The 26721-nt window shown below is 34.1% G+C and overlaps 2 protein-coding genes across 2 annotated transcripts in view; one reads left to right on the top strand and one right to left on the bottom strand.

Annotated features, from left to right (window-relative positions):
• LOC129800716 (neurotactin) overlaps window positions 1-26721 on the top strand; it is a 56019-nt gene that overhangs the window by 7624 nt on the left and 21674 nt on the right. The window lies entirely within an intron of this gene.
• On the bottom strand, window positions 8029-25462 carry LOC129801119 (ATP-binding cassette sub-family G member 1-like). Its single transcript, XM_055845883.1, has 10 exons — window positions 25457-25462; window positions 19091-19214; window positions 12426-12537; window positions 12336-12360; window positions 9578-10067; window positions 9392-9522; window positions 9162-9330; window positions 8840-9096; window positions 8519-8772; window positions 8029-8155 (listed from the first exon to the last, which is right to left on the bottom strand). Exons 1-10 carry the CDS (start codon window positions 25460-25462, stop codon window positions 8029-8031), a joined length of 1695 nt encoding a protein of 564 aa, XP_055701858.1.

Genomic DNA, 26721 nt, shown 5'->3' with positions numbered 1-26721 from the left:
TTAATCATCTGTCTCCGGGTGATGACTAAAGATCTTCCAAATGGAACAAAGCCACTTGCATCTTCCATATTTTCCAAAAAAAATCCAACAAACGATAGAAAAAAGTAATTTGAAAATATCTTTCACTCCTGACATGATGAGAATATTCTCTCTGGAGGGGTATGATATCTCTCAATGTCTCGTTAAATATAGCACGATAAAAAAGTCAGCAAGTTCAATGGTGGATGTATTTATCTTTCGCCAACGCCTGGTTTAGAAATTTTGTCGCCTTTTGGTGGGTTCCCTCCAGGAAAAACAACCAAATTTATGGGAATTTTCTTCACGACACCACAAATTCCCATTTCTCACTGGCTTTTCATCAGCCCCTGGGATAGTGAAAGAAGTTCTCCAAATGTGCCATCACCTTGCGTATTAATTAACAAAACCATCTTCTTTCAAATGGGTAGTCATTAATCCAAATAGGTTCATAAATTTTACTTCAGGAGTAATTCAAAGTTTGACCTTGAAATACCCTACAAAATCCTTTTTGTTTTGCAAAGCAATTTCAATTAAATAAAAGTAAGATATTGAAATCATTAACCAATAAAAAAATAAATACAATCTCAAATTTAATTGGTTTAATTGATTTTTTTATGGATGTAACTATTGATGCTGGTTTTATAATGAAATGCAGGAGTGGTAAAGAACTTAATAATAACAAGTTCAAAGCCACTGAGGCCATCCCAGAGAAAGTTGCTCCGGTGTTTTAATTTAAACTAGAAGAATATAAAATTTTATAGCTTTTATTTCACGTGGATTATCTCTAACTTCTGAAACTGAAACTATCATCTTGGTTAATTAGAAAATAGAGCGCCCGGAGTTAACAAAATTTATCGGGCAGATGATCATGCAAATGCTCCTGATTGCACTGATCATGCATTTTCTACCTTATTAAAATTCAACCTAGACTTATTTTTACTGCTTTCTGGGGAGTTAATTAGAAAAATAAATGGTTAGGATGTCGGAGGGCGTTCTTGGAGGTGAGAAAATAGTTTTATCTAAATTTTATCGTTTTATTTGAATTGTCACGAGGCAGCATCCTCCAAAAATTCCAAATGGAATTTCTTACATTCTTAAAATAGATATATTTGGGGGAGATTTCAGAGAGGATATTAAATGATCTTGAAGCCACAAACATGAGTAAATACTAAAGAATTTTCTCACAGTAATCCTAAAATTAGCAACAATCGAATGGCAATGGCAAAAGAAATGCATTTTGATGTGATCTTTATGCGATCTTCATGTGATCTTCGGCTATGTAATGTGATCTTTGGCCCCTTGATTGTCCATCCCAGAAAAGATCTCTCACAGCAATGATGATGTGAGAAGGAGAAAATCTCCAAGTGCCATAAATTAAGTGCATAAAGTGCAATGGAGTAAATAAACTCAATTATTGATCATGATCATGAAAGAGGAAGAAACTTACCCTATAAAAAGTGGTACGCGTAGATCAGAATGACATGGACATGTCTGCAAGGAGGCGTGGAGATTTCTGTGTCGTATCCACACAAATTCTCAATCTTGTTCCGATGATTCCGATGATTGTAAACCACTTAAGGGCCATTTGCCAAGCATGGAAACACTTCACTGTCAACAGAGGAACTATAGCTAAATTCAGTGGAATGTCCATGGATTATCCACACTAATTCCTAAAGAAAGTGCGTCGGTCGTAGAAAACAATACCTAATCCTGAATTCTGACTAGAACAGAAAACGATTAAAGGTAGGAAAAATTCCTGTCTCTATTAAGGATTGAACTGGGAACACTGGGAACCTGTCGCTAACTGGGCGTGTACACTATCTACATCTTGAGCTATGAATTCATGAAAGATGACTTTCTTAAATTATAATAGTGATAAATTGTAGAGCACAAAGCAAAAGGTTGAGGTCCGTAGCATGGTTATTCGAAGGGTGAATTTAAGTGATTCAGAATTTAATTGATAGATCATTCAGTTATATAGAAGTCACCAGTTCAATTCCCCCCTTTTCGTTGGCTCCCAGTCAGAATCCTGAAGGCCAAGATTCTAAAACGATCGAAATCCCGAACGTTAAACGTTTACGATTTTGTTAAACGTTAACGATTGGACAAAAATCCCGAAAGCCAAAATACGGAAAGCCAGAATTCCGAAAAGCAAAAAACCCGATTGAACCAAAATTTCGTGTGGACTAAAATCCCGAAAGCCAAAAATCCGAATTCTTTAAAGTGACATAACTACTCCCGCGATTGCATCCGTGCTTTTTGCAGACAAACGCAATTATTCTATACATTATCTCCAGTACAATTTCGTCCTTTTTAGGAGCTTTGCCATTGAAGATTATGACTCTTCCAATTTTGGGTTTTCGAGATTTTGGCTTTTCGCGATTCTATCTTTTCGGGATCTTAGCTTTTCGGAATTTTGGCTTTCGAGATGTTGAGTTTTCGGAATATCGACCCATTCTTTCCGTACAGAAGTAGATCTTGAAAAATTCGAAAATCTATTTGAAGGTCTAAAAAAGAGACTTTCTTACGTTTTTATAATACCGCAAGGTGGCAGAGATACATCCTGTTCAAATTTCAAAGTGCTCAATTGTCAAAATGTGACGGCCTTCACATTATTGTGAGGAAAAAAACAGAACAACGACGTTTACTGTTATTGCCCCGGTATTTAATCACTCCATAATCACTGAGTAACTCTTTTGCCAGCTCTTTAGCGTGAAATTTGATAAATTTTCCCCACCTTGTTCGAAAATTTAGTATGAAAATTCGAAATTGAATTTGAATTCTTCGAACTTCAACGATTTTTTGTGCAAATAGAGTACCATTTACCTTTCATCCAAGACACTATTGGAGAATCAAAATCTACTTGTGATCGGGCTCAATCCTGAATTCTGACTAGAACAGAAAACGATTAAAGGTAGGAAAAATTCCTGTCTCTATTAAGGATTGAACTGGGAACACTGGGAACCTGTCGCTAACTGGGCGTGTACACTATCTACATCTTGAGCTATTAATTCATGAAAGCTAACTTTCCCAAATTTTAGAGCACAAAGCAAAAGGTTAAGGTCCGTAGCATGTTTATCCAAAGGGTGAATTTAAGTGATTCACAATTTAAGATAGATCATTCGCTTATAATATAGAAGTCACCAGTTCAATTCTAGGTCAGGACAGAGATTTTTTATATGTCAACTCTAGTAACAGTTGGGATTGGGTATCTTTTGCTCTTCGTGACGGTCTTTCTAAACAACAAAAACCCGATTGAATCAAAATCTCGTGTAAACTAAAATCCCGAAAGCCAAAAATCCGAATTCTTTAAAGTGACATAACTACTCTCGCGATTGCATCCACGCTTTTTGCAGATAAACGCAATTATTCTATACATTATCCTCAGTACAATTTCGTTCTTTTTAGGAGCTTTGCCATTGAAGATTATGACTCTTGGAAATTTGGGTTTTCGAGATTTTGGCTTTTCGGGATTTTAGCTTTTCGGGATCTTAGCTTTTCGAAATTTTGGCTTTCGAGATTTTGAGTTTTCGGGATATTGGTTTTCGGAATATCGACCCATTAGGGATTTTGGCTTTCGGGATTTTCGCTTTTCTGGATTCTAGCTTTTCGGGATTTTGGCTTTCGGGATTTTGGCTTTCGGGATTTTGGCTTTCGGAATTTCGACCCACTCGAGATTTTGTCTCCTCAGGATTTTAGCTTTTCGGGATTTTGGCTTTCAAAATTTTAGTCGGCACCGGAAAAATCCTGATTATTTCCACGATATTCTTGATTTCATAAAAAAAATCCTACAAAAATATCCACAAAAATAATCATACAATTGAAGTTTGTCTATTAATTAGTTGATGTATATCGTTTATTTGAGTATGAGATGCTCAAATGGATTATAGCGTTAGAATAAAAACACAAGTGCAGAATTTTCATCTTCAATACCATGGAACACTGTCCGGACCAATATCGGAAATTATACTTAGAATATTCAGGGGAAACTTTTCAGTCTATTTTAAGGGAATGTTCTTGGCATATTAGCTAGTTTTTCCATAAATTCGGATTGTGGAAAAATGGCAGAAAAATTCCATGGAGTTTCCGCCCATTCTGCTGCGGAAATTCGACAGAAACTCCACGGAACGGCATTGCCTCTTTTATAGGGCATCTTCTAGCACTGATCTTGCGATCTCCCCTCAAATTTGAATTGAGCCAAAAAAACATATCTCTGAAAAACCAAGATGATCACATTTCAAAGTTTAACGATGGAATGTGATTGCGATGGAGATCACTTGAAAAAATCAATGCCACATTGCTCCTGATGCCCTTTCTTTCCCACTAATGCACGCCCTAGCACTACAATTAAATAAACATTGAGTCAATGGGATTCCGGGTGTTATCTGAGTCATTTCTCTGTGGATCGTCTGTGATTTGTAACACAGGATTCTTTCTCCCAAGCTCTTATGTGGTGGCTCTTCTAATTGCATTAATTGTGATAAATTGCTGAAGAAATCTCTGATGTGAATACAAAAAGCCCGAGAAGTGAGAAAGGAAAATTGGTGCTGGAGACAGTGAAAGTGTAAATGCGGGCATCAAGTGTATAATTTTTTTGTTTGACGACCTATGAACAGCTCTTAAGAGAAATGTGCGGGAACATCTCTTCTCCATCGAGATCACAGATCATGGTCTTTTCCGATCAAATTAGAGAAGATATGGAATTCATTGCCTGTCATCATCAATAACGTGAGAAATGGCTCTCAGTAGAATTCTTAGTGTCTAATGAGATTTTTTATTTTGAGTTTTCGGGGAATGATTAGTTATCAGGTAATTTAGATTTTCTTCCTCCATCTGCAACAACTTTTCCGGAGGCCTTTCTATTAATAAATTTGTGGTCTTGCGGTGTGATCTTTCGTGATCTCTTCCCTCAATGAACTTTCGCCTTGAGGCCATGCGAAGATTCAGAGTTCATTTCTCTGGTTTGAGGCGGTAGAACATTCTTTGAATGCTTTATCTAATTTTAAAGCCATTCCCATTCATATGCCTTTAGCTGTGAATTAACCCTGAAGGGGAGATGCATTTCCCAGAATGAAACGACTAAGCAAGATCTAGAAGGACCTAGAAAAATGTAAAATTTTCAAAAAGGTGAAAATCCCGTTTAAAGTTTGAGGATGCATATAATAAAATACCAAAAAAAAATCAATCTTGTAAAATTGTTCACTGAGAGAAATCCGAAGAAGTTAAAATGACATTCCGGAAATGTTAATTTTACCCTGCGGTATTGATCCAAAATCGGTGTAAATATTACCCTTTTCAGGAGTATTAGGGGATAAAATTACCCTTTTCATGTTAATTTTACCCTTAAAAAGGTGTAAAATTAACATTAAAAAACGTTGATATATTTTTACACCTAAAAAGTGTTAAAGTTACGAGGAAAAAAAGTTATTCGCACCCTCTTTTTTCTCAGTGTTCGTAAATATTTGTGAATTCTCACTTTGGATGTATGAAATGCTCGTAACTCGTATAATTCACAAACAAGTTTGTAAAAGTTTGTATTCTTTCACAATTTTTGTTCGTAACATGATCGTTAGTATATTTTTGTTTGTCTGACGAAACTTTACGAATAAAGTACAAAATTTTACAAACAAATGACAAAATTTTATGAACCCTTTTGGGTATTTATGAACATTTAAAAACATGTGTTTGTAAAAAAGCAAACTATGTTCGTTAAGTGATCAAGTTACAAACAAGGTTTGTGAATAATTCCAAAAATTTACCAACTTTTGGCTGGGTTATACGTTCTACGAACATTTCATAACTCCCCAATAGGTATTCACAGACATTTACGAACAATTTCACGAAATATTTTTTTTCTGTCTAGGGTGGAATCATCACTTCTCGCCAGTAGTGCCCCATTTTTCGCCACTTATATTGAAATCGCAGTTTTTCCATTATTTGTGAAATAAATTAGCAGTAAAATTATTGGTAACTCTACTGCTGTTATTTATAGGGTCGAAAAACACTAATTTTTAGTTTTGAATTTAAATGTTTGAGCATTTTTTAGAGGAATATTTTAAGCAAGTCCATTGAATCCAATATTTCTTACCAAATATAGTAAGTGTCATGAAACTTTTATCGAATAAAATTTACGATTTTGAATAAATAATTTATCTGTTGAACAATTAATTACATTCGGCGAATACATAAAATTTGTATTTATTTAGTTAATGTTTAATTTTATATTATTTTTATATGAAAATGAGCCATGGCGGAATGTGGTAATATTATAAAATTGATTCACCACCTGTCGCCATTGCTTTTCAATAGGCGACGCTAACTTCACTTCATAGATTCTCAGTTGTCAAATCTGCTTTGTTTACTTTCTGCAATAGTCTAATAATTTGATTTCTCAAATAAAAGTGAAAAAAAAATCATTTAATGTGAATAATAATAAAGTGATCATGAGGAAAAGAAATGCTGAATGTGTGTTTTTCATAACATTGCCAAAAATAATCGAGTTTGAGTCTTTTTAAGTGGGTGGCGAGAAGTGGTTACAGAACTGGCGAAAAATGATAAAAACTGGCGACGAAGTGGTTATTTTTGCATTGTTAATAAAAATCGGTTTTTTATGTACTCCCGCGTTGTATTGTAGGACTTTTGTTTTGACGAATGTAGAGCCAATATATCTAAGTAATTTTGTGTCAAATTTGAGTTATCTGATAATAAGGGGTCAAAAGTTACAATACAGTTAATTTCACTTTTTCCTAAAAGTGGCGATAAGTGGTTACTCCACCCTAGGCTTGGAAATGATAGGACGTACAGAGTTATCCTACTTACAACCGCCAACTCTCTTCGATCACTTCTGTTTACAAATTGGCAGCCCTTTTGGGAAACTGTGTCCCCAACTTTAGTAAAATCTCTTTCATTTAGAGACTGTGGGTTTTCCAAAATGATTTACTGTATGATCTATTTGTGTGTTGTTTCAGGAGTTTTTCCTGAGGAAGTTGAGGGGAGAAAATGTGTGAAGCATTGCATGATGGAGAACCTAAAAGAGCTTTTCAAATATTTGTTGATTCAGTTGTGAACTGTTTAGAGAATCTGAGGATGATTCTCAGTGACAAGTTAATTTAGTGTTTATGGGAAAATCATATTATATGATATGATCCAATCTTCGTGCACGCTTAGTTCATTTTTCTTACATATCCTCCATGTTCAATTTCATCCTCACTCCAGGTGCAAAATTAATATTCACGTCACATGGCATATAATTCAACATCAATCAAATGAAGACCTACCACACAATAATAGGTACCCATTTCTATTGAATCTTTCTTTTGTGTACCTGGCCGATGGCAATCAAAGTGGATGGCAAATGATGGGGGACCACAGGGGGGAAAAGCAGGAGGCAATTGAAGAGGACAGAAAAAAAATGTGAATGACTGCTAAAGAAACTGATTAAAAAACCTTCGCGCTAGATTCTTTCATTTGATGAGATTATCAGTAATCTTATTTATCGCAATCCTTAATGGATTTCACGTCTCCAGATTGGGTTCAAAGTTCGCTGAAGAATGTTTTAGAACTCCTTGATCTTAATGACCTTCCTCATAACTTTAACACTTTTTAAGTGTAAAAATATATCAACATTTTTGAATGTTAATTTTACACCTTTTTAAGGGTAAAATTAACATGAAAAGGGGTAAATTTAACCCATAATACACCTAAAAAGCATAATATTTACACCGATTTCGGAACAATACTGCAAGGCAAAATTAACATTTCCGGAATGTTATTTTAACTTTTTCGGATTTCTCTCACTCAGTGTAGAACCCCTTTTTCGAAAATTATAAATCCGGAAAAGCAACTATAGGGACACTTTATTTAAAACAAAATCCTTCTTACTTACCTGATTGCGAGGTATCGAGTATTCCAGAACCTCAAAAATCCAGTAGTCCCGAGAGCCTCGGAATTTTGAAAACCCGATGTCCCAAAAATAATTTTTATCAATTTACGGGACGGGACCTTTTAACTCTAAATCCAGGATTCCAAAAATCTCGGGGCTCCTAAAATCCCAGGATTCCGAATATTCCTGAATCCTGAAAACCCAAGAATACTGAAAATCTTGGAGTCCCTAAAATCCCGGAAGTCCGGTGGATCCCTGAAACAAAATCTTGAAATAGTTAGTACAATTTCGGGGTCCAAAAAACCCGGAATTCGGGATTTGTAAGACTAAGTCTATTTAATCCCTGGGCTAAACCTTAAGTTTGAGTCTATTTTAACCTTAAGATATAAATTGTTTTTTTTTTGCTAAGCTGCAAATAACTGTATATTTTTAATAATAAAATTTTCTTTATTTCTTTTCACTGTAAAAAAGTTCTACTCAATTTTTTTAATCCTTTAGAAAGGTTACTGTAAAAAATTGACAAACTAATTTAACAATCTTCTAAGTTTAATTCGTAAGGCACAGTACGAAATGATTTTCAACACTAATATCCAAATTAGAATAGCGATAACATCCCACTTGTAGTTATTCTTAACCATGTCCATCTCTTCTAGAAGTTTATCAATGGAATTCAAGTAGCAATGGTCATTGTCGCATGTGAGGTCTTCGCGACCGAATCCATAGAGGGCCTGAAAGGATCCTTCGTAGAGATATCTAAAGAACGGAATGTAGGATAACGGTCTCATGATCGATGGTAATTCATTGTAGCGTACGAAGAATCCACAGAATATTAACATCGGCATAGATGTAGCTGGCAAGATGAATATTCCCATCTGCAGAAAGTTTAGTTATAATAATTTTAATAACCGGATTTTAAGGAATCTAAATTGCAATACCAACCTGAACATTGAATATTGAACCAACAGCAAAACCGTAAAATAGCGAATTTAGGCTCAAGAGAAAGAATATTAAAGAGATCAGTAATATTCTGTTGATCTCATTTGGTTGGCCGGATATGAAGTACGCTGGAATAAGTGTTGCAAATGTACATATCGTCAGAGTTGGTAGGTCTGCAACAATCTTTGAGAAGAAGTATGGAAAGAAGGCATATCGGTTGTTCAAGTATTCTCTTTGAAAAATATTCGATTCCGAAGGATCTATAAATTACAATTTAAATTTACAGAATTTTATAAAAAATCAAATATTATTAAATAAGGCTTACATAGCAGTATTATAGGTAGAGAATTGCCGAAGAATGTCAGTAATATAAGGATGAATAAAAGTGAGATGTTTGCCATAACTCTGCTCCCATCGTTCCCGATATTGTAAAATGCAAAACCAAATAGGATTCCCGAAAATAAATGAATTACTATTTTTAACTGAGTAACAATCTGCAAAGACAAGAGGAATCAATTCTAAAGATCATGCTTCATAATGCTTATTGCTACCTACAAACTCTCTCCTGTTGCATAAAAAAGCCCTTCCGAGTAAGATATAGAACTGCTTCCATTGGGATATGGGATAAGGGTAGGCGAAGTTCTTATTAACTGGAACATTCTTTTTGTTGTCATTGGCTGATCCTCCTGAAAATTCTAAAGTTAACAATCTGGCTTAGAGCTTCATTCTCAATTTTCTAACCTTGTTGACCTATTCCATATTCATAAACTGAACTACGCCTCTCCCTAGCTTTAGAGATTAATAGGTCTAAATTGCCATTGCGTTGCTTACTCGCGACTTCTAGTATAAAATCAGCACGATTGTAGTAGTGAGGACAAGCAAATCCGGCTTCTTCGAATGTTGAAACGATATCCCCTACGGGTCCGTTGTACAAACACTGACCCTCGGAAAGTAAAAAGACGTCATCAAAGAGTTGCAACACGTACGAAGACAGTTGATGAATAACACATATAACTGTTCGTCCTGAATGCGCCAAATCCTTTAAGTGAGTGACAACTTGAACGGTTGAGACACTATCAAGGCCGCTTGTAGGCTCGTCGAAAATCATAATTGGAGGATTTGTTATAAGTTCTTCGCCAATTGATACGCGTTTCTTCTCACCTCCTGATAGTTTCTCAACGTAGTTGTTTACGCATTTTTCTAAACCAAGTAGTTTGACTATATGAGTAACCTAGGGGTAGGATGGGTAGGTTACGTATGAAAAAATAGGCAAAACAGTAATACATTATAAAGGGATAGGGGAACTGTACCAAATTCGGAATAGGTTGTATGTAAGCTTTAGTGTCCTAAGTTTCAAGGGTCAGTTTCTGCTTGAATTCCACAGAGAGAGGATATACATATAATCCTTCTCGACTCCTTACCCCCCAAGGGGTATATTTGGGTAGAATTTTGGAATTCTGAAGTGTCGTGTTTACGCTATTTGTCCGTCTATGCGTCCGGAATTCGTTCGCTGTAGGGGCCAAACGGTTAGAGATAGAGACTTGGATCTACAGAGTACTATTCTATCAGTCGACGTAAAACCCAAGCGGAAATTTCGTTCATAGGGGAGACTGGGGCAAAACTTGTCAAAACGCATATTTAATTCTTTCACGAGCTCTGAGAAAACTTAAACGTTTTATAATGAGTATATTCTTATGGGGAAATTTACTGCTCTACAACATTGCAGAAGACTATTTTCCTCTGTCTCGAAAGAAATGTGATTTTCGAATCTTTTTCTAAAAGTCGATTGTGTGGAAATTCTCAAAATTGCTGGGGCAAATTTTGTCAGTCTTCGGATAATTTGTGACGTTTTACTCTCGCAAACGTTAAAAATATCAAATAGACATATTTTTATAGGAAATTTATTCCTCTACAACTTTGTCGAAAATAATTTTTCTCTATCTTAACGAGAAATGTGCTTAAATTGAGCTAATCAGTATTGATATTTTCTGTAAGCCAAATATTTCAAAAATAGGGCTCAAAATTTCATTATTTTTTATTTTACATAATCCTTCCTCGAATCCCTTGAAACTTTGTAAGTTTAAGAAGGTTCATGAATGCTATCTATAATAAAAATTTCAAGCCTCAGTCTCTTTTACTTTAGAAAATAGTGAATATTGAAATTTTCGTTTTGACAAATTTTACCCCAATCTCCCCTATACGAAAATATCGTTGAACAGAATACGCAAGGCCCTCAGATCAATCATGGCTGGAGGCAGAAATTTTTCCTATGTCCACTCCTGAGAAGATAGCGTAGTTTGAGTGTCACTTACTCTAGTTAACGATTCCCTGTACATAAATACTACAATTGATATGGAACAAAACAAAACTCTCACAATACCTTTGAATCATTCCTAAAAACCGTTTTTCAAGGTCAAAAAAACTCTAGAGAGCGTATTTATCAACAGAATACTTAATGATAATTCTGAACCGGTTGCAATCGGTTATGAACTGGCTATGAACCGATTAGTAGTTTTTGCCTGAAAATAAATTGCTCCTTCTATCACTTCTCAACTATTTTGAGAGCTCTTTTAAATGATTTATTTAATCGGTTTAAATCGGTTATAGGTAAAATATGCGAAAGTACTTTTAAAATAGAGCAGAGGAGTGCAAGAACGGTTTGAAACCGAAAAAACGTCAAAAGAAACTTGTACGTCAACTGTCAAAACACTACTTGAACAAACTTATTTTGACGTTTATTCGGTTTCAAACGGTTCTTGCACACCTCTGAAATAGAGCATCTAAATCACGAGTCCAAGCATTTGCCCAGTGTTACTGTCTCAAACTGTACAAAGAAAGGGAAGTTCTGAACCGGTAATGCTTAGATTCAATCAATTTTATTACACCTTGAACTATTTTGTGGGATCTGTTGAGTGATCTATGCGATCTATGAATCGGTTCAAAACGATTGAAAACCGGTAAACGCTAAATAATGAGAAAGTACTTTTGAGAGCATCTAAGTCACGAATTTCAGCACTTCAGGATTGTTATTTGAACCTTGAAGAGTTGTTCATCATCTCTGTCTTCCTTAAAATAATTCTTGATACATTTAAGACTTACTGTGCAATATGGAATATAAAGTTTCTTGAATTTTCTTGCCTTACATAAGCTTTTTTAAGACCTTTTCGTAACATCTCGTTCAAAAAAAAACTACGCTTTGAAGCCTTTTAGTTAATTCACAATCTCTAGTAAATAAAAAAATAAACAAAAATTTATTGAATTTTGAGAAACAAATAAAGGGTCCAAATTAAGCTGTCCGGAATTAGGTACAGTTCCCTTATTTGTCCGACCTTACCATTTCTGATCTGGTAGATTTTTCAACCGTAGTTGGTAATTTTAATCTTGCTGCGTATTCTAAAGTTTCTTGAACTGTCAATTTTCCGAAAAAAATAAGGTCTTGAGGGATATAAGAAGAGTTTATACGTATATAACTCTGACTGACACTTCTACCATTGATTACCAAAGTGCTATCTCCAGAAGGTTTTCTTTAAAATAATAATTAGAACCAATAAGGAACTTAATCAAAAAAATTAAAACTCAATAAAATTACTTAAATCCCGATAAGATATTCAGTAAAGATGTTTTCCCTGCTCCAGATGGCCCTACAATGGCACAGAGTCTTCCAGATTTAAAGTTACCGCTCAATTGTTTAAGGATGTCCACTTTAAAGCAATAAAAGAAAATCAATTAAAAAATGTTATATCACTTCAGATAAGAGAATTTACATATTTAGGTAAATTAACCTTTTTCTGGCTTAGTGACGGAATACGATAAATTATGAAAAGAAATATTCAATTCATCAGTGTTATTAACAGAATTCATTTCAATAACTTCTCCCATTTTAGACTAAACAAAATATTGTAATTTTCTATATCTTCACTGAACGACGTCTTTCTACTGACTGGCTTATTATTCGTCTTGGGAAGAAAGATCAGTTGCTTTTCTAATTAAAATCATGCAAAGTCATGAAACTTTGATTACGTTTTAATGTTTTGTTACTCGACTGTAGTAAAAACATATTGGCATTAACATTGGCAAAATCTTGTAGCCTTTACTAGGACCCAAGAGACCTACCTATATGAAAGAAATAACAAGGCTTAAAAAAAGACCTTTAAAAAAGTGTTAGACAAGCACATTAAAATTTTATTGCTGCGACATTCTTCTTTATAGGGGCCTCAGAATAGAAGATTAATCCCATTTAGGTTTATCTTTAACTTCTATAATAATAGTCAAACAATTTATATTAAATATGTAAAGGAGTTACCTTTGTCAAATTACTCAAATATTCACATTCTTTAATTTATCGATCACATTTTAAGGCCTTGACAGATCCGAGAATTAGTCGAGAGATGGCCTAGGGTAATTATATTCGAAATAATGGTTAAACTACTTTTCCATTATTTTCCACTAAGCCATGCCTCGGCTTAAGTCGTAAGTCAGTCAAGGACCTTAGTGTGTTGTGACTTAAGCCGTGCATTTTCCAAAAAGAAAAGAGTTTTCATAGAACAGGTGATACCGGTAATACAAGGTCAAACTTTACGAAATTCAAATCACCGGTATTTCCGTCCGATTCTATTTAAACGAATTTGATGATTAAATTTGTTTCCATGACTTAATGCTTAAACTGAAAAAATACGGTATAGTTTCATTTTTTCGTTTTTAGGTTATAATTCTTGCGAGCAATACATAGTACAATTACAATTACAAGAATGTGAAATATTTCACTCAGAAATTATGTTGATTTGAGAAAGTTTTGGGTTTAGTTTAGAGATCTACTCCGGTTTGTTCGTGATCGATTTCTGAGCACCCCCTTATTGTCGGTATGAAGTGGTCCAAGTGGACCATCTAGTCTCTAGTCTAGAGGAATACTAGTGTTTTCCTGGACGTAAGAGCTCCATCTTGCCGTCCGTTCGGTCGTGAGTCAATTAAGGGTGGTTGTGAGGAGTTGCTAGACCATACCCCATACCCTACCTCCAGAATTCTAACAGTATTATGGATCTTCGAAACGTTATATACTTGATTCCTTTCAATCGAATTTAATAACCCAAATGCACAAATAAAAGGTCTTGGAAGATAGGGGGAGGCTTTGATGTTTCGCATACAAAAATGATGTCCAAGTTAAGTAATTTTTTCTGACTACAACACGAACCGTATCAATTCACCAACTATGCCAAAAAAACCTCTTACTTACTAGGTTCAAAATCCTATCTCACAAAATCCTGGGAAATCCTCACATTTTTCTCTAGAAGAAAATGAAAATTTAATGGCGATTTATCCGATAGTTCAATCAAGTTTCTATTTTCGCATATAATTTACATCACTCAAAAACGTCCCATTTTCACCGTAAATTTTGCACCCGACATTAAAAGTTACACATCATTGTTTAGACGGAACTCTAGTCTATCTGATTAAATAGTTTATGTGAGGAATAATATCTTTTAATATTACTTTTATGAAGATTTGTAAAAGGCATAATTTTATACACTGAGGAATCCATTTTCTTTCTTTGATTTTCAAATTCCATGAAAATGTCACTTTGGCAACCCCAAAATGTATGTGGAAATTTGAAGGTTATGTTGCATCTTGACGTCCGCAACACACAAGTGAGGTTATGTTAGAACATTAAAATTATAGTGTTGCCAGATTCACTATGCGATACATAATAATTCTTAATATCCGATCGATGAATATGGGTCAAGTTTGCGAATTTTTTTCCACCCACAAAAACGGCCTTCTTCATTCCAAGAGGTTTTTATACAAATTTAAACCCTAATAACCCCTCTACATCCTGTGATAGTAGTTTTCCAAAAAAAGTGATAAAAATTGTGCAAAATTGTACAAAATATTACACATTAAAATTACAGTTTTGCACCTGTTTTTAATTTTTGTTTCCTGAAACTAGGAAAAAAGAATTAGACACCCAATTTTTTCAGGAGAGGTGGGATTTAAGAGTAGCTATTAAAATATATAGCCATATGTGAGATTCATAAAGGAATACGGAAGAAATACGAAGTGTTTGATGGTAGCGTATATGCGAAACATCAAAGCTTCCCCCTACTAAAAACTAAAACAGTTTTAACTATTTAAAGTACGTAGAGCCAGTTCTTTAGAAAATCAAGATTTTTTGATCGAAAAATAATAACTATTTAGAAATTGTCCTGTATAATTTCAGATATGACACGTTTTACAAAACTTAATGATTCTCTGAAACATTTCTAGTTTATCAGATATGCACACTAATGCTATAGTGTCGAAAACGAATTTACGTATAATAACCTCAAATATCCAAACTAGTTCTATGTAGCATTAATTTAGGGCTTAATACTTAAATAAATTTCTCCTTCAGGCAAAAATCTGAAATTCAAATAAAAATTACGGAAGGGACATGTGGACCGTTTTTAATAAAACTAGTCACGTCTCAAGTTATTGTTTAGTTATATACCGAATTTCATAAATTGGAGTTTATTGTATTGTGTTTCAGGAAAAATCATTTCATATAAAAATACCTTTTGTTTTCTTATTTCCTTAACTTCAGCTTCAAATCAAATTGTCAGGCATTTCGAGATGGTCGTAAAAATCTCAACTACAGTAACCTGATCTAGGCTTATCACTGATTTCTTATCGATGATTCTTTCTTAAGCTTTCTGGACCTCTCTCGCGATGGTCAAGCTCAACACTTGCTCTCAATTGTGGAGCCGCTCGAAAGGTGCCACAGTGATCTTGAGGTGTTTCCAGGGAATTGAAGTAACAACCCAAGAAAGAGGAAATTGTACATGTTGTCCAGTTCCTTGACCCTTTCCACGAACGAGAATTTAATTTATGTTTTTGTTCCTTCTCCTTTGCCATCTCTTTCCCTCTTTCTATGCAACCCATCAATAAAGGCTGAAGCACCAGCGATCGATCAATCTTCTCCGGAGTCTGTTCATCCCTAGAGATGATCTTTTGTCTACAATCTGTTTTTGCCCACACAATCTATTTGCCAAGATGAGGCTCCCTTCTGGCGAGCCAAATCACAAGGGTTTAGGATCTTAATTAGAAATTTGTCAAGATCATTTGTTAACACTAGTCGATGGGAAAGTCTCTGTGGTTCTTCTTACCACTTTTTATTTCTGGCTTGAGATGAAGTGAAAGAAAATTCTTCGATCATGTTGGGATCACAATTGAACATCATCAAGAGATCTTGAAAATGTTATTTCTTTCTTTGTGCCTTTCTAAACGCATTCTTGACATTGTTACATGCAGTTGGACATGAAAAGTAAATTATAAGACTCAATGAAAATGCTATATACACGATTTTACGATCTCGTGGGATTGAAACTAAATAAATTTTGATGAGTTTTTGAATCGCAACGCATGAACATTCAAAAGGCTTAAAAGCGTTGATAATCGAATTTAAATTGACAGCTTAAAATGTCAGTAATCTGTCAAGTGTTTCATGTTTCGCGTTTTTCAAAAATTAAAATGAAACTCAAATGGAAAAAGTTTTGCTTTGAGTTCTTGACTGTCAAGCTTGCTATACAAGTTACTAATCAGTTCAAATTTAAAATGACAGTTTGAAGTGTCAATAATCTGTCAAAAGTTTCATTTATTTCTTAGTCAATTGTAGAACAACTGAAACAAGGTTTAGGATCTTACGCCCGGTAACTAATCTTCTCTTTAAATTCAAGTTGACAGTTCAAAATGTTATTGATCTGTCAGGAACTACTTCATATGTAAAAAGGTTTATATTTTGTGATTCTAAAATTTAAATTAGTTATTTAGTAATTTTGCTTAAATTTAAATTGACATTTTTATGTCAGACATCTGTCAATTGGCGTTATTAGTAACGCAACCGCATCTTTTTTGCTTTAATTTTTATAACACTTAGCCAGGTTCTTTCAGCTGAAAACATACGTATTTTCAAATTTTATCTAAATCCTGCTAACCTTAAAACGACACTCGCGAGGCAGTGCCATATCCATATATTAGGTTAGCACTTTTTGTTCAAGAACTGCTAACCAGTCAAGATATTTTTGCTGATCGACTAAGCAAAAATATGCTGAAAGCTCTGCTTTTTTTTAAGCTAAATGTGCTCCTGGGTTGCGATCAAACGGCAGTTTGTCAGCAAAGAATCTCCCAGCAAAGACACAGTTTGACAGTTCAGTGACAACTTAAAGTGACAGTTTGACTATTTTCTTCGAAAATTATGGCAATTGAGATTGGTAAAATTTAATGATTTCCAGATTTCAAATCCGACAACAGTATGTCAGCCATTTTGCTACTTAAATCATCGATTGTCGTAACTAAGTCATCACTTATATTAGTTATTTATTTATGATCTGTATATTTACATGGTGTTTCAAAAATTGCTGATAGAGGTAGTGAGTAAAGTGCGACACTTGCTGATGCAAGCAACGATTTGACAAAGACGTCAAATATGTAATTTTAAAAATTGAAGGAATTGATAGCTCGAAACGTCATAATTACTGTACGTAGATAGAGGTGATGAGTAAGTTACAACAATTTCTTATTAAAGATCCTAGCGACGATTTGACAAATATGTCAAATATGTAATTAAAAAATTGAAAAACATTGAAAAAAATTAAAAACATATTTAATAAGATTTTGGTTTGCGATCAGTCGAACGACGCAAATGTAATTCTGTTTAAAATTAAATTGACAGCTCGAAACGTCATTCATTTCTCAAATGTCAAGTAGACTTAAGTGGGATAGTTTTAGAGGAATTATTTACGATTTATTTAAGAATATAAACTAATTTTGGGTTAATTTCTATACGTTTTTCTGATACAGGTGAAAAGTAACACGATGCAAATGTGATTGTCTTTAAAATTCAATTGACAGGTCAAAATGTCATTCATTTGTCAAATGTCAAATAGAGGAGGTTGGGGTAGTTTTTGAGGTGTAATGGGTATTATTTACAATTTATTCAAGATTATAAACAATATTCGAACTAACTCCTATACGTTTTCCCTTGCTATTCCTACACTGATATGAGAGAAATCCGAAAAAGTTAAAATAACATTCCGGAAATGTTAATTTTACCCTGCAGTATTGATCCAAAATCGGTGTAAATATTACCCTTTTTAGGTGTATTGGGGGTTAAAGGTATCCTTTTTCATGTTAATTTTACCCTTAATAAGGTGTAAAATTAACATTGATAAATGTTGATATATTTTTACACCTAAAAAGTGTCAAATTTCTGAGGAAAAAATGTTAATCGCACCCTCTTTTTTTCTCAGTGTAGTAATAATCTCTTCTTCGATATATTTTCTAAAGACATGTCTGTGAAACTGCCTCTTCTTCTCCTATTTGAAATTTGTTATTCAGAAAATGATGCAAATAAAGAAAGTACAATTTAATGAATTGTCGAGTCGTTTTGATGTTAAGTCTGTTTTCTTTAAATTTAAATTGGCATTTATAACTGTCATTAATCTGTCAAATTTGTCAAGTATTCTTATCCATTAAACAAATAAATAAGTAAATATGCTTAGTTATAGTGGCTTTTCGGGTTTTTCTTTGAGTCCTAAACATTTAAAGACATTTGACACCGCATAAAGATATTCCTGAGAATTTTAGCCACTCAACAACTCAACATGTAAAGAATAGGAGCACATCTCTTGGACTATAATCCTCAACTTCAGCTCTTGTGTATATTATTTCTGTGGAATAAGAGCAAAGAGATTTTCACTGTTAAACATTGTTATTGAGTATGAATAGTATACAGAGTTAATTTCTCGATTATTTTCTTTCTTCTTCTATTTTCTGTGCCGTAGAATTGTTTGTTCAGCAAAAAAAAACTTATCTAGGAGAATGAAAGAGGTGGAAGAGTATGATTCATGGTCATGGGCAAAGGATTGGGAGAATACAAAAAAAATTAACAAGAAACACTAAATGATTTAAACTAGCATCTTCGTCAAATTTTATTGTTTCTCCAGGAAAATTCCAGTTGAAATTGAAACCCCAAAAATAACCAACTCTTCTCTGTAGTTTGTATCTCATTTTACGATTTTTTTTTGTCCTGGACTCTCTGTGGTATTTTAAGAGTCATTTTTTTGGGTGATTATTTTCAAATTTTCTGTGCATCGAAGCGCAAATGAGGAAAGGGGAGGAGGAAGTGGATCAAATTCATCAATTCCCAAATGCAGAGTTTGTTTAAAAATTCCTCACCCACTCTTCCGAGAGTTCTCAATTGCTTCGTGACTCAGGGAAATTTACCCTGGAAATCGATACTTTCCATGCAGATGCTGTGGCTGGGTGCCTCTTTTCTAGGTCCATCACGAATTCTGCATTGTTGGTCAGCCACAAGTTTCTCCTGAGTTGAAAATTGTTCACTTGATTGCTAGTAAACGAAGAAGTTGAAGGAATAAAAAAAAAGAACACCCTCAACATTCATGCAGAACTCCAGAGGAATATTTATGAATAGTAAAGTCTCGATTGTAGATAGGAAAGAATTTATTTAACTGTCTGCCCATAAAGGGCCTCAAACGATTGTGGGGCATAAAATCTGAAATATCGTAGGCACTGTCTAATAATTCAGAGCAAAATTGTGCATTTTAAATGCAGTGTTGAGACCGTTGAGCCTTTTTAAAACAGATACAACACTCAGAGAAATTATTCTGGAGGAACAATCGTGGGTATTGACTTTGAATAAGAGATAAAGAAAAAGAATCCTCAGTTTTACGATCAGGAATTAATTTTCTCGAATTTCCGCTTCGTAAAGGAGCAATTAGTAGACAATGCTGAAATTCACAAAATAATGGTGTACGACGTACTCGACATTTGTTAACCCAGTCGACAGACCAACAAGGAGAAAAGGATTTGCTGGTAAAAAATTATCTTATACTGATGGTTTTCAGTTTACAAAATAAAATATAGCAGTATATACCCATTTAGGGTAAAGTGATATTATTTGGAATTAGTGTTACAAGTTAGACAATTCGCCGGTACAATTTGGACATGGTTTTTTTCTTGATAAATACAGTACAAAATTTGCTTTTAAGTACAAGGAACCAAATTATAAAACTGAAGCATTAAAAATATACAAAAAAAATGAAGTACTAAATTTATCAAGACAAAAAGCCCTGTCAAAATGGTACCATCGTCCAACTTGTACCACTTTACCCTACTGTTAAAATTTATAATCATCTGATTGGATCATATTCAAACATCCGGATGACTTATTTCTAATATTGTAAATTTAAAAACCCTGGATAGTATTTTTTTCTATTCGAAGTTCGGTTTCGAAGATCAGGAAGTTTGATACTTTTGAGAAGATGGAAATAATGCTTTTTAAGTATGAATTTTGTAATAATTTTTGGACCCTTAAAACTAGGATAATAAAGCAAAACGTACGGTCGAAGGAACACCTGTTCAGCAGGGAAAACCTATTGACAATTTCGTCAATATATTGAAATTTAATTATTAATCTACTTCTTGCTATAAGAATATGTGTTCAAATTTAATATCCCAAATGGTTCTTCTTGAATTTTTAAAAGTTAAAGTCAAACGTCAAATGAAACTTGGACGTCAATGGTCAAAGCGCTACTTGAACAAACTTATTTTGACGTTTATTCGGAATTATGACGTTTCAATGGTTTTTGCACACCTCTGGTTAACAGCGGTCTTGAAATTATTAATGAAGCGTTTAAATATCCGAGGATGACTTATCTTTCTCGTGTTTACATTTTTTGTTTGTCCATATGCTTCACTGAGAGAAATCCGAAAAAGTTAAAATAACATTTTGGAAATATTAATTTTATCCTGAAGTATTGATCCTAAATCGGTGTAAATATTACCCTTTTTAGGTGTATTGGAGGTTAAAGTTACCCTTTTTCATGTTAATTTTACCCTTGAAAGGTGTAAAATTAACATTAAAAAATGATGATATATTTTTACACCTAAAAAGGGTTAAAGTTATGAGGAAAAAAAGTTAATCGCACCCTCTTTTCTTCTCAGTGTTGTAATGACCAGCGCACAATAACTTTTGTTTGCTTTGTTTTCAAAATTTCGCATGAGAATGAGCGAAATGACTGGATCTAGATCTCACTCACTCTTATTGAAATGTCAAAAACATGTTTACTAAACAAAAGTTATTGTGCGTTGGACATAACTCATGCCAGAACAATCTAAGATCATTTCCTTACCAATTTTTAATTTTGAAATGTTTTTGTGATTTATGAAGCAATTTGATTTCTAATAGACCACTAAGCACAATGTTTCCATGCTAAAAAATAATTCACGAAGAGCTCTATCTCGTGAGTTCGAACATTTCACAAGGCTGCGACGTTTCGCCATCTTTTTTTCGGACTATTTAGAGGGCAAAATAATGTTACGACACATAAATAGAACATTTAAACTTAAAGATAAAATTCATGCGAGCAACCAATATATCAACGAGTGGGGAACATCGGAGGCAAAAGAACAAACTGAGTGAGTGAGGAGTACACGGGATACCTAGATTATGCACATCTTCTGGACCGAAAAAAACGCGCTATACGCCATTATGCATTCTGAAAATTTGCATACTCCCCGGAGCTATCTTTTAAATAAATCGGCAGTAGGGTAATGTGTGATATTTCGGGACGCTTTTTAGCACTTTGCAATTTCAAACAGCTTAACGACTTGTCAAATAATTTTTTTCTTTGATGATACAGATAGTTATGTTCCTTATGCTATCCAGGATAAGATTCTTATCGAAAAATGTTCAAAAATGCATCATATTTTATAGAAAATAGCAAAAAATGTGAAAAAGTAAGAGTGGTATATTTCGGGACAGACAAAACTCGATATTATGCAAATAAATTTCACCAAGCCTGATTATTTACCCTTAAGTAGAAGGTCTAAACTGCACTCTTTCATAAAAGTTTTGTTTAAATTTCACTTTTAAAGTTACTTAAATCGAAAAAACTAAGCACTGTTTGTGTTAATCTGCAAAATTGACCACTCTGAAGGTCTTGTAACAGGTGAAATGTGACACTCATAATTCACGCGTATTTCACGCTTTAAATCAAATAAAATTTCAGAAGTTTCATGTTTATCTGATATGTAAAGAGCTTAATATTTCATATAAAACTTAAAAATAATTAGAAAACAAATATTTATTGAATTTTTGATGTGTCCCAAAATACCCATATTATGTCCCAAAAAGCACCTTGTCCAGAAATACCACACATTACCCTAGAACGCATTCCGCGTGGAATAAAAGAAATCTGTGAATTTTTCGCAAACTTTTCAGGGGCATACAAGTTTCTTATTGATCTGAATTTGTCTATAAATCATCATAAAATCATATCGAAGTTGAAAATCATTCAAGACATAGAATTAAAAAAAAATCAATAACATTTTAATTCATTATTAGAACAAATCGAGTGAAAATTAGGCCCCTTAATCTTAAATAATTCAAGATGACGATTCAACTGGATCAACTGGGCTAACAACGAAACATATCCGAAAATGAACGAAATCGCCTAGGCCAATTTTTAGATAAGTCAAAAAATCATGCTTTGCAGTGGATGAAAAGGGCTGGGGGAATTTGGGTAAGTTAGTTCGCTAGAGAATGTTGAGTTGTATATAATCTTCGCAATTTTTAATTGCATTTACTGTATTGAAAAATGGTGTTATTAATATTTAAAATTGTATCAATAAAAATAACAATGATTTACTCTAAATATTAGACTATATTAGGTGAGATTCTTAACAATCTCACCTACTATAATCCTAACAAAATTTCATGTCCTCCGATCGCGCTCAAACTTGGCCAAAATGTGTTTCGCCACTTCCTGATCACGAATATATGGGGGGCTAAGTTACGTTCCCGGCCGGCCGGCCGGCCGGCCGTCCGGCCGCTCTTTGGAGCTTAATAGCTCCTAAACTAAAAAAGATATCGACTTGCGGTTTTCGGCAAAGGTTAAATATCGTATGAAAATTGCAACATGGTGCATTGACCCCCCACCCCCCACCCCTCCTTCCGCCATTTTGAAGACCCCCCTTTTTTTGTTTTCTCAATAGCTCCGCCCCTATGGCATCGAGCGGGCTCAAATTTTAGTATGTTATAGCTGGGCCTTAGAGCTTTCCATCAATACCAAACTTAAGGTCCCCCGACCCCCCTGACCCGAGCTATAAGGGTCCAAAAAACAATTCTTAAAATGGCCATAACTCCGGTTCTAATTGTCAGAATTTAAAAAATGAGGGCTTTTTGGAAAGCTCTCGTGAAATGCCACTTCCCCTTCTAACATTGCAAGTTCATAAAACCACCGCTAGGGGCGCTATTATTAAAAAGAAAATTTTTAAATCTTAAAAGTTAAATATCTCAAAAATTCCTTATGCAATCGGGCTGAAATTTTAGTATGTTGTAGCCGTTGATTATACCTATCAAACAAAAAAAACCTTAAGTCGATCCATAACCATAACCCCTGACCCGAGCTATAAGGGGTCAAAGTTCGAACATTGACCGGCCTCTATCTCCGGTTTTAATTAACATAGCGACCTAAATTTTACCTTTTTGGTTTCGTCTCGATGAGCACTTTCAGATGGAAGTTCAAAAAGTCACCACAGGTGGCGCTGTGATAGCGTCAAAATTCATCGAAATTCAAAGTCACTTTTCTCAAAAACGGCATTGTGCAAGTTAATGAAATTTTAGTATGTTGTAGTCCAGTCTAGGACGTTTCCAAAATGGTGCGTATGCGCGCTGTGGTTTCAATAGAACCGGAGATATGAGGGGTCAAAGTTCACGAAATTCAAAAAATCATATCTCCGGTTCTATGTGACCGATTTTGATGAATGAGGGCTTAAACGAAAGATCTCACCAAATGCTACAACTTTCTAGAACATTTGAACTTCGTGGGACCAACACCAGGGGCGCCACAGTCAAAAAACCAATTTCAATATCACATAACCTCAATTATCTCGACTGTCGCTGAACCGATTTTGATGATTGCTTCGACATAATTGTAGAGGACATTTGTCTCTACATTTCGTCCATACATCATTTTCCGGTCAGACTACGCTATCACTCCGATTTTGCCGTTTAAGTGTGAAAAAATTGATTTTTCCCATAATAACGCTTTGAAATCACTCAGATGCCAATTTGACTGCCTCTACTCCACCAAGACACTTAAAATAGGGTTTTAAATGGAAAATCTCACAGAATACAACAATTCTTTGATATAGTTGAAGTTCAACAAATGACTACTTGGGGAACTCTGGATGAAAAAACGAGTTAAGAAACAAAAAACCTCGATTATCTTGGCTTCTGAGTAATCGATGAGATCATGTTCTATGGAAAAATTATAGAGAACATTCTGGTCTACATTTCACCCATATAACACTTTTCTATCAGTTCATCCAAATCCTTGATATTTTGGTTTAAATACAAAATTTGTATAATTTCACGAATTTTATTCAAGATAACTGAATGGCGTCTCCCTACTTCAGCATCAAATCGAATTTGCATGCACTCCGAGTTAGCTCACGTTAAGAATCTCACCTACATAAGCCGGTTAGGATTATCTGTCCCTTTAAATATATCCCACAGTGTTCATCAATCTCGTGGAATTTTCATTCAATGAATTTTTCTGATGTGGAAAATATTCTCACAGTTCTTGTGCCATTCTGATTGGATTTGAAAATGCTTTTGACACAAATTCGAGGCAATTACATAAGAATAAAAAAAGCACATAGACGTATTTAATTCTCAGAGGTACAATAGTCAATTGTAGGAAGTTCAAATGATTTGTTGAACATAATCTAAGTCTGTTTCATTTCAATCTCATTGAAATCCACCGTGAAAATGTGCGGGAAATATAGAAAAATCTCATGGAATGATACTTACTGGCAATTTAATTTATTTTAAATATCTTTTTGGTAGTTTTTTCCCTGCTACTTGTGCGTGTTCTGATGGAAGAAATTTGTGAGAGTATTGAAGAATTCTGGAGGGATTTTTTTTATAGTGATTCGAAGCCCATGAGTTGTGTTCTATAGTCGAAATAATTGCGTGTTACGCCTTCTGAACACGAGAAGATCCCTTTGCTTGATACTCCTCTTGGTCACATAATTTCCATATTAAAGTATATGCCTCTGGAGGTGGTAGTGAGTTGCTGTTTGGTGAAAAAAAAAGTCCAGAGTCAAAATGAGAAACTTATTGGTTGTTTTGTGAGCGATGGTTGGAAAATATAATGCTTTTGTGCGTTAACACAAAAAAAAAGTCGAGCACGATGGCTAGAATAGGGCACAGAAAAAGAGATTAAAAAAGTTAGTTCAGGAAATAACCCGTGTTTATTGTGTTCTGAACTCTTTATCTACTTGACTCATTTGGATTTTTCATCCAGGAAAAATAATAAATGGGCTTGCAAAGCACCTGAGTTTTGGCAAAATGCTCGAAATGGGATTTCCATGGTATGCCTATACCTTTAAAGTTGGTTTTGTTTAAGGTATTTAAGGTTAATTGGCCTGATTGAACATAATTACCCAGAATAAAGAACATTTAAGATAAATTAATACTGATATATAATTTAAAGGTGAGCGTAAGACGTCAAAAAAAGATCGCCATAAGTCTAGAAACGCTTCAAGAAAGTTTCTACTTACGGCCATACCTAATTTTCGCTATAATTTTTCAGGAATGCACGTGAAATTAATAAATAAGTTGCTTTTATTTAAAATAGAACGATATTCATATGATAATATTAAGTATTTGAGATGATAAATATTGATTTTTGTCATAAGGCAATTTAAGTTCATTTCTTAAGGATTTCTCTTAATTCTTTTAAAACAATTCTCATATTTTTCATCTTTAAAACATCTTAGTTATAACTTTCGTAATTCAAATTAATTTTCAAAGGAAATAAGTTTTTTTACGTTTTATTTGATGAATATACCACCTCAAAAAGCGCCTGAAACTATGTAGAATTTAAGGAATCAATATTTGGGCAAAAAATTAATTGAATTATTTATAATCAATACAGAATCAGTCCAGAATGATTCAGGATTCAAAGGCCTTTTCAATGATTCCACATTTGTCCAATTCTGTTGGAAAATACGCTCTACAAAGCCTTTTAAACTTTGATTTTTAAAAAGTGTGCGAATGAATTAGACTAAGAACATAGAGTGAAAGGAACACCTACAGTCGAGTTCCTCAAATTTGAACGACGGTTGAGTTCAAAATGTAAAATTTGAGGTTATGTGAAGAAAGTTTTGCGAGGAGTGCCATTTTTCTCTAATGTTTCCTCAATATTATCGTATTATATTAACTTCCGCAACAAATTCCATGTATTTCACAATAAATTACATTGATATATTCTCTAAAGTTGTTTATATTAATTTAGCGAAAGTGAATTTTGCATGAATTCCGTTATGTTTTTGAAAATATTGTTCAAATTTGAGGAACTCTACTGTATTACTTTAAGAACTCCTGTCAAAACCTATTGACACCCTACTCTATTCAATTTGGAATACGAAATTTGAACAACTATCCTTATCGAAACATGTAGATTAATGAAAAAATGCCATTTTACTTACATTTTATTTGATACATTAAATAAATTTGAATATTTTGACAAAAGTGTCAATAGGAGTTCTCTGTTGAAGAGATGTTCATTCGACCCTATCTGAAGGTGAAACAAAATATTGAAACTGTTTTTTTGAGATCTCTCGAAGACCTCAAATAGTTATCTTTTACCGTTTTGCCTCTAGGTCTGGCAACTGACTGATAAACAAGGGGTAGATCTGCCGGTCACGGTACATTCCGGTGAACATTATTTTGTAATGAGCGTTCCGATCTGTCGATTTCTTAGCAAAATAGCGTCGATCGGCAGATTTTTAGCTTTTGATCTGCACTATTTTGTCGATCGCCA

This window comes from Phlebotomus papatasi, chromosome 2 (assembly GCF_024763615.1).
Source record: "Phlebotomus papatasi isolate M1 chromosome 2, Ppap_2.1, whole genome shotgun sequence".
NCBI lineage: Eukaryota > Metazoa > Arthropoda > Insecta > Diptera > Psychodidae > Phlebotomus > Phlebotomus papatasi.
This window is presented reverse-complemented; position numbering and strand designations above follow the sequence as displayed.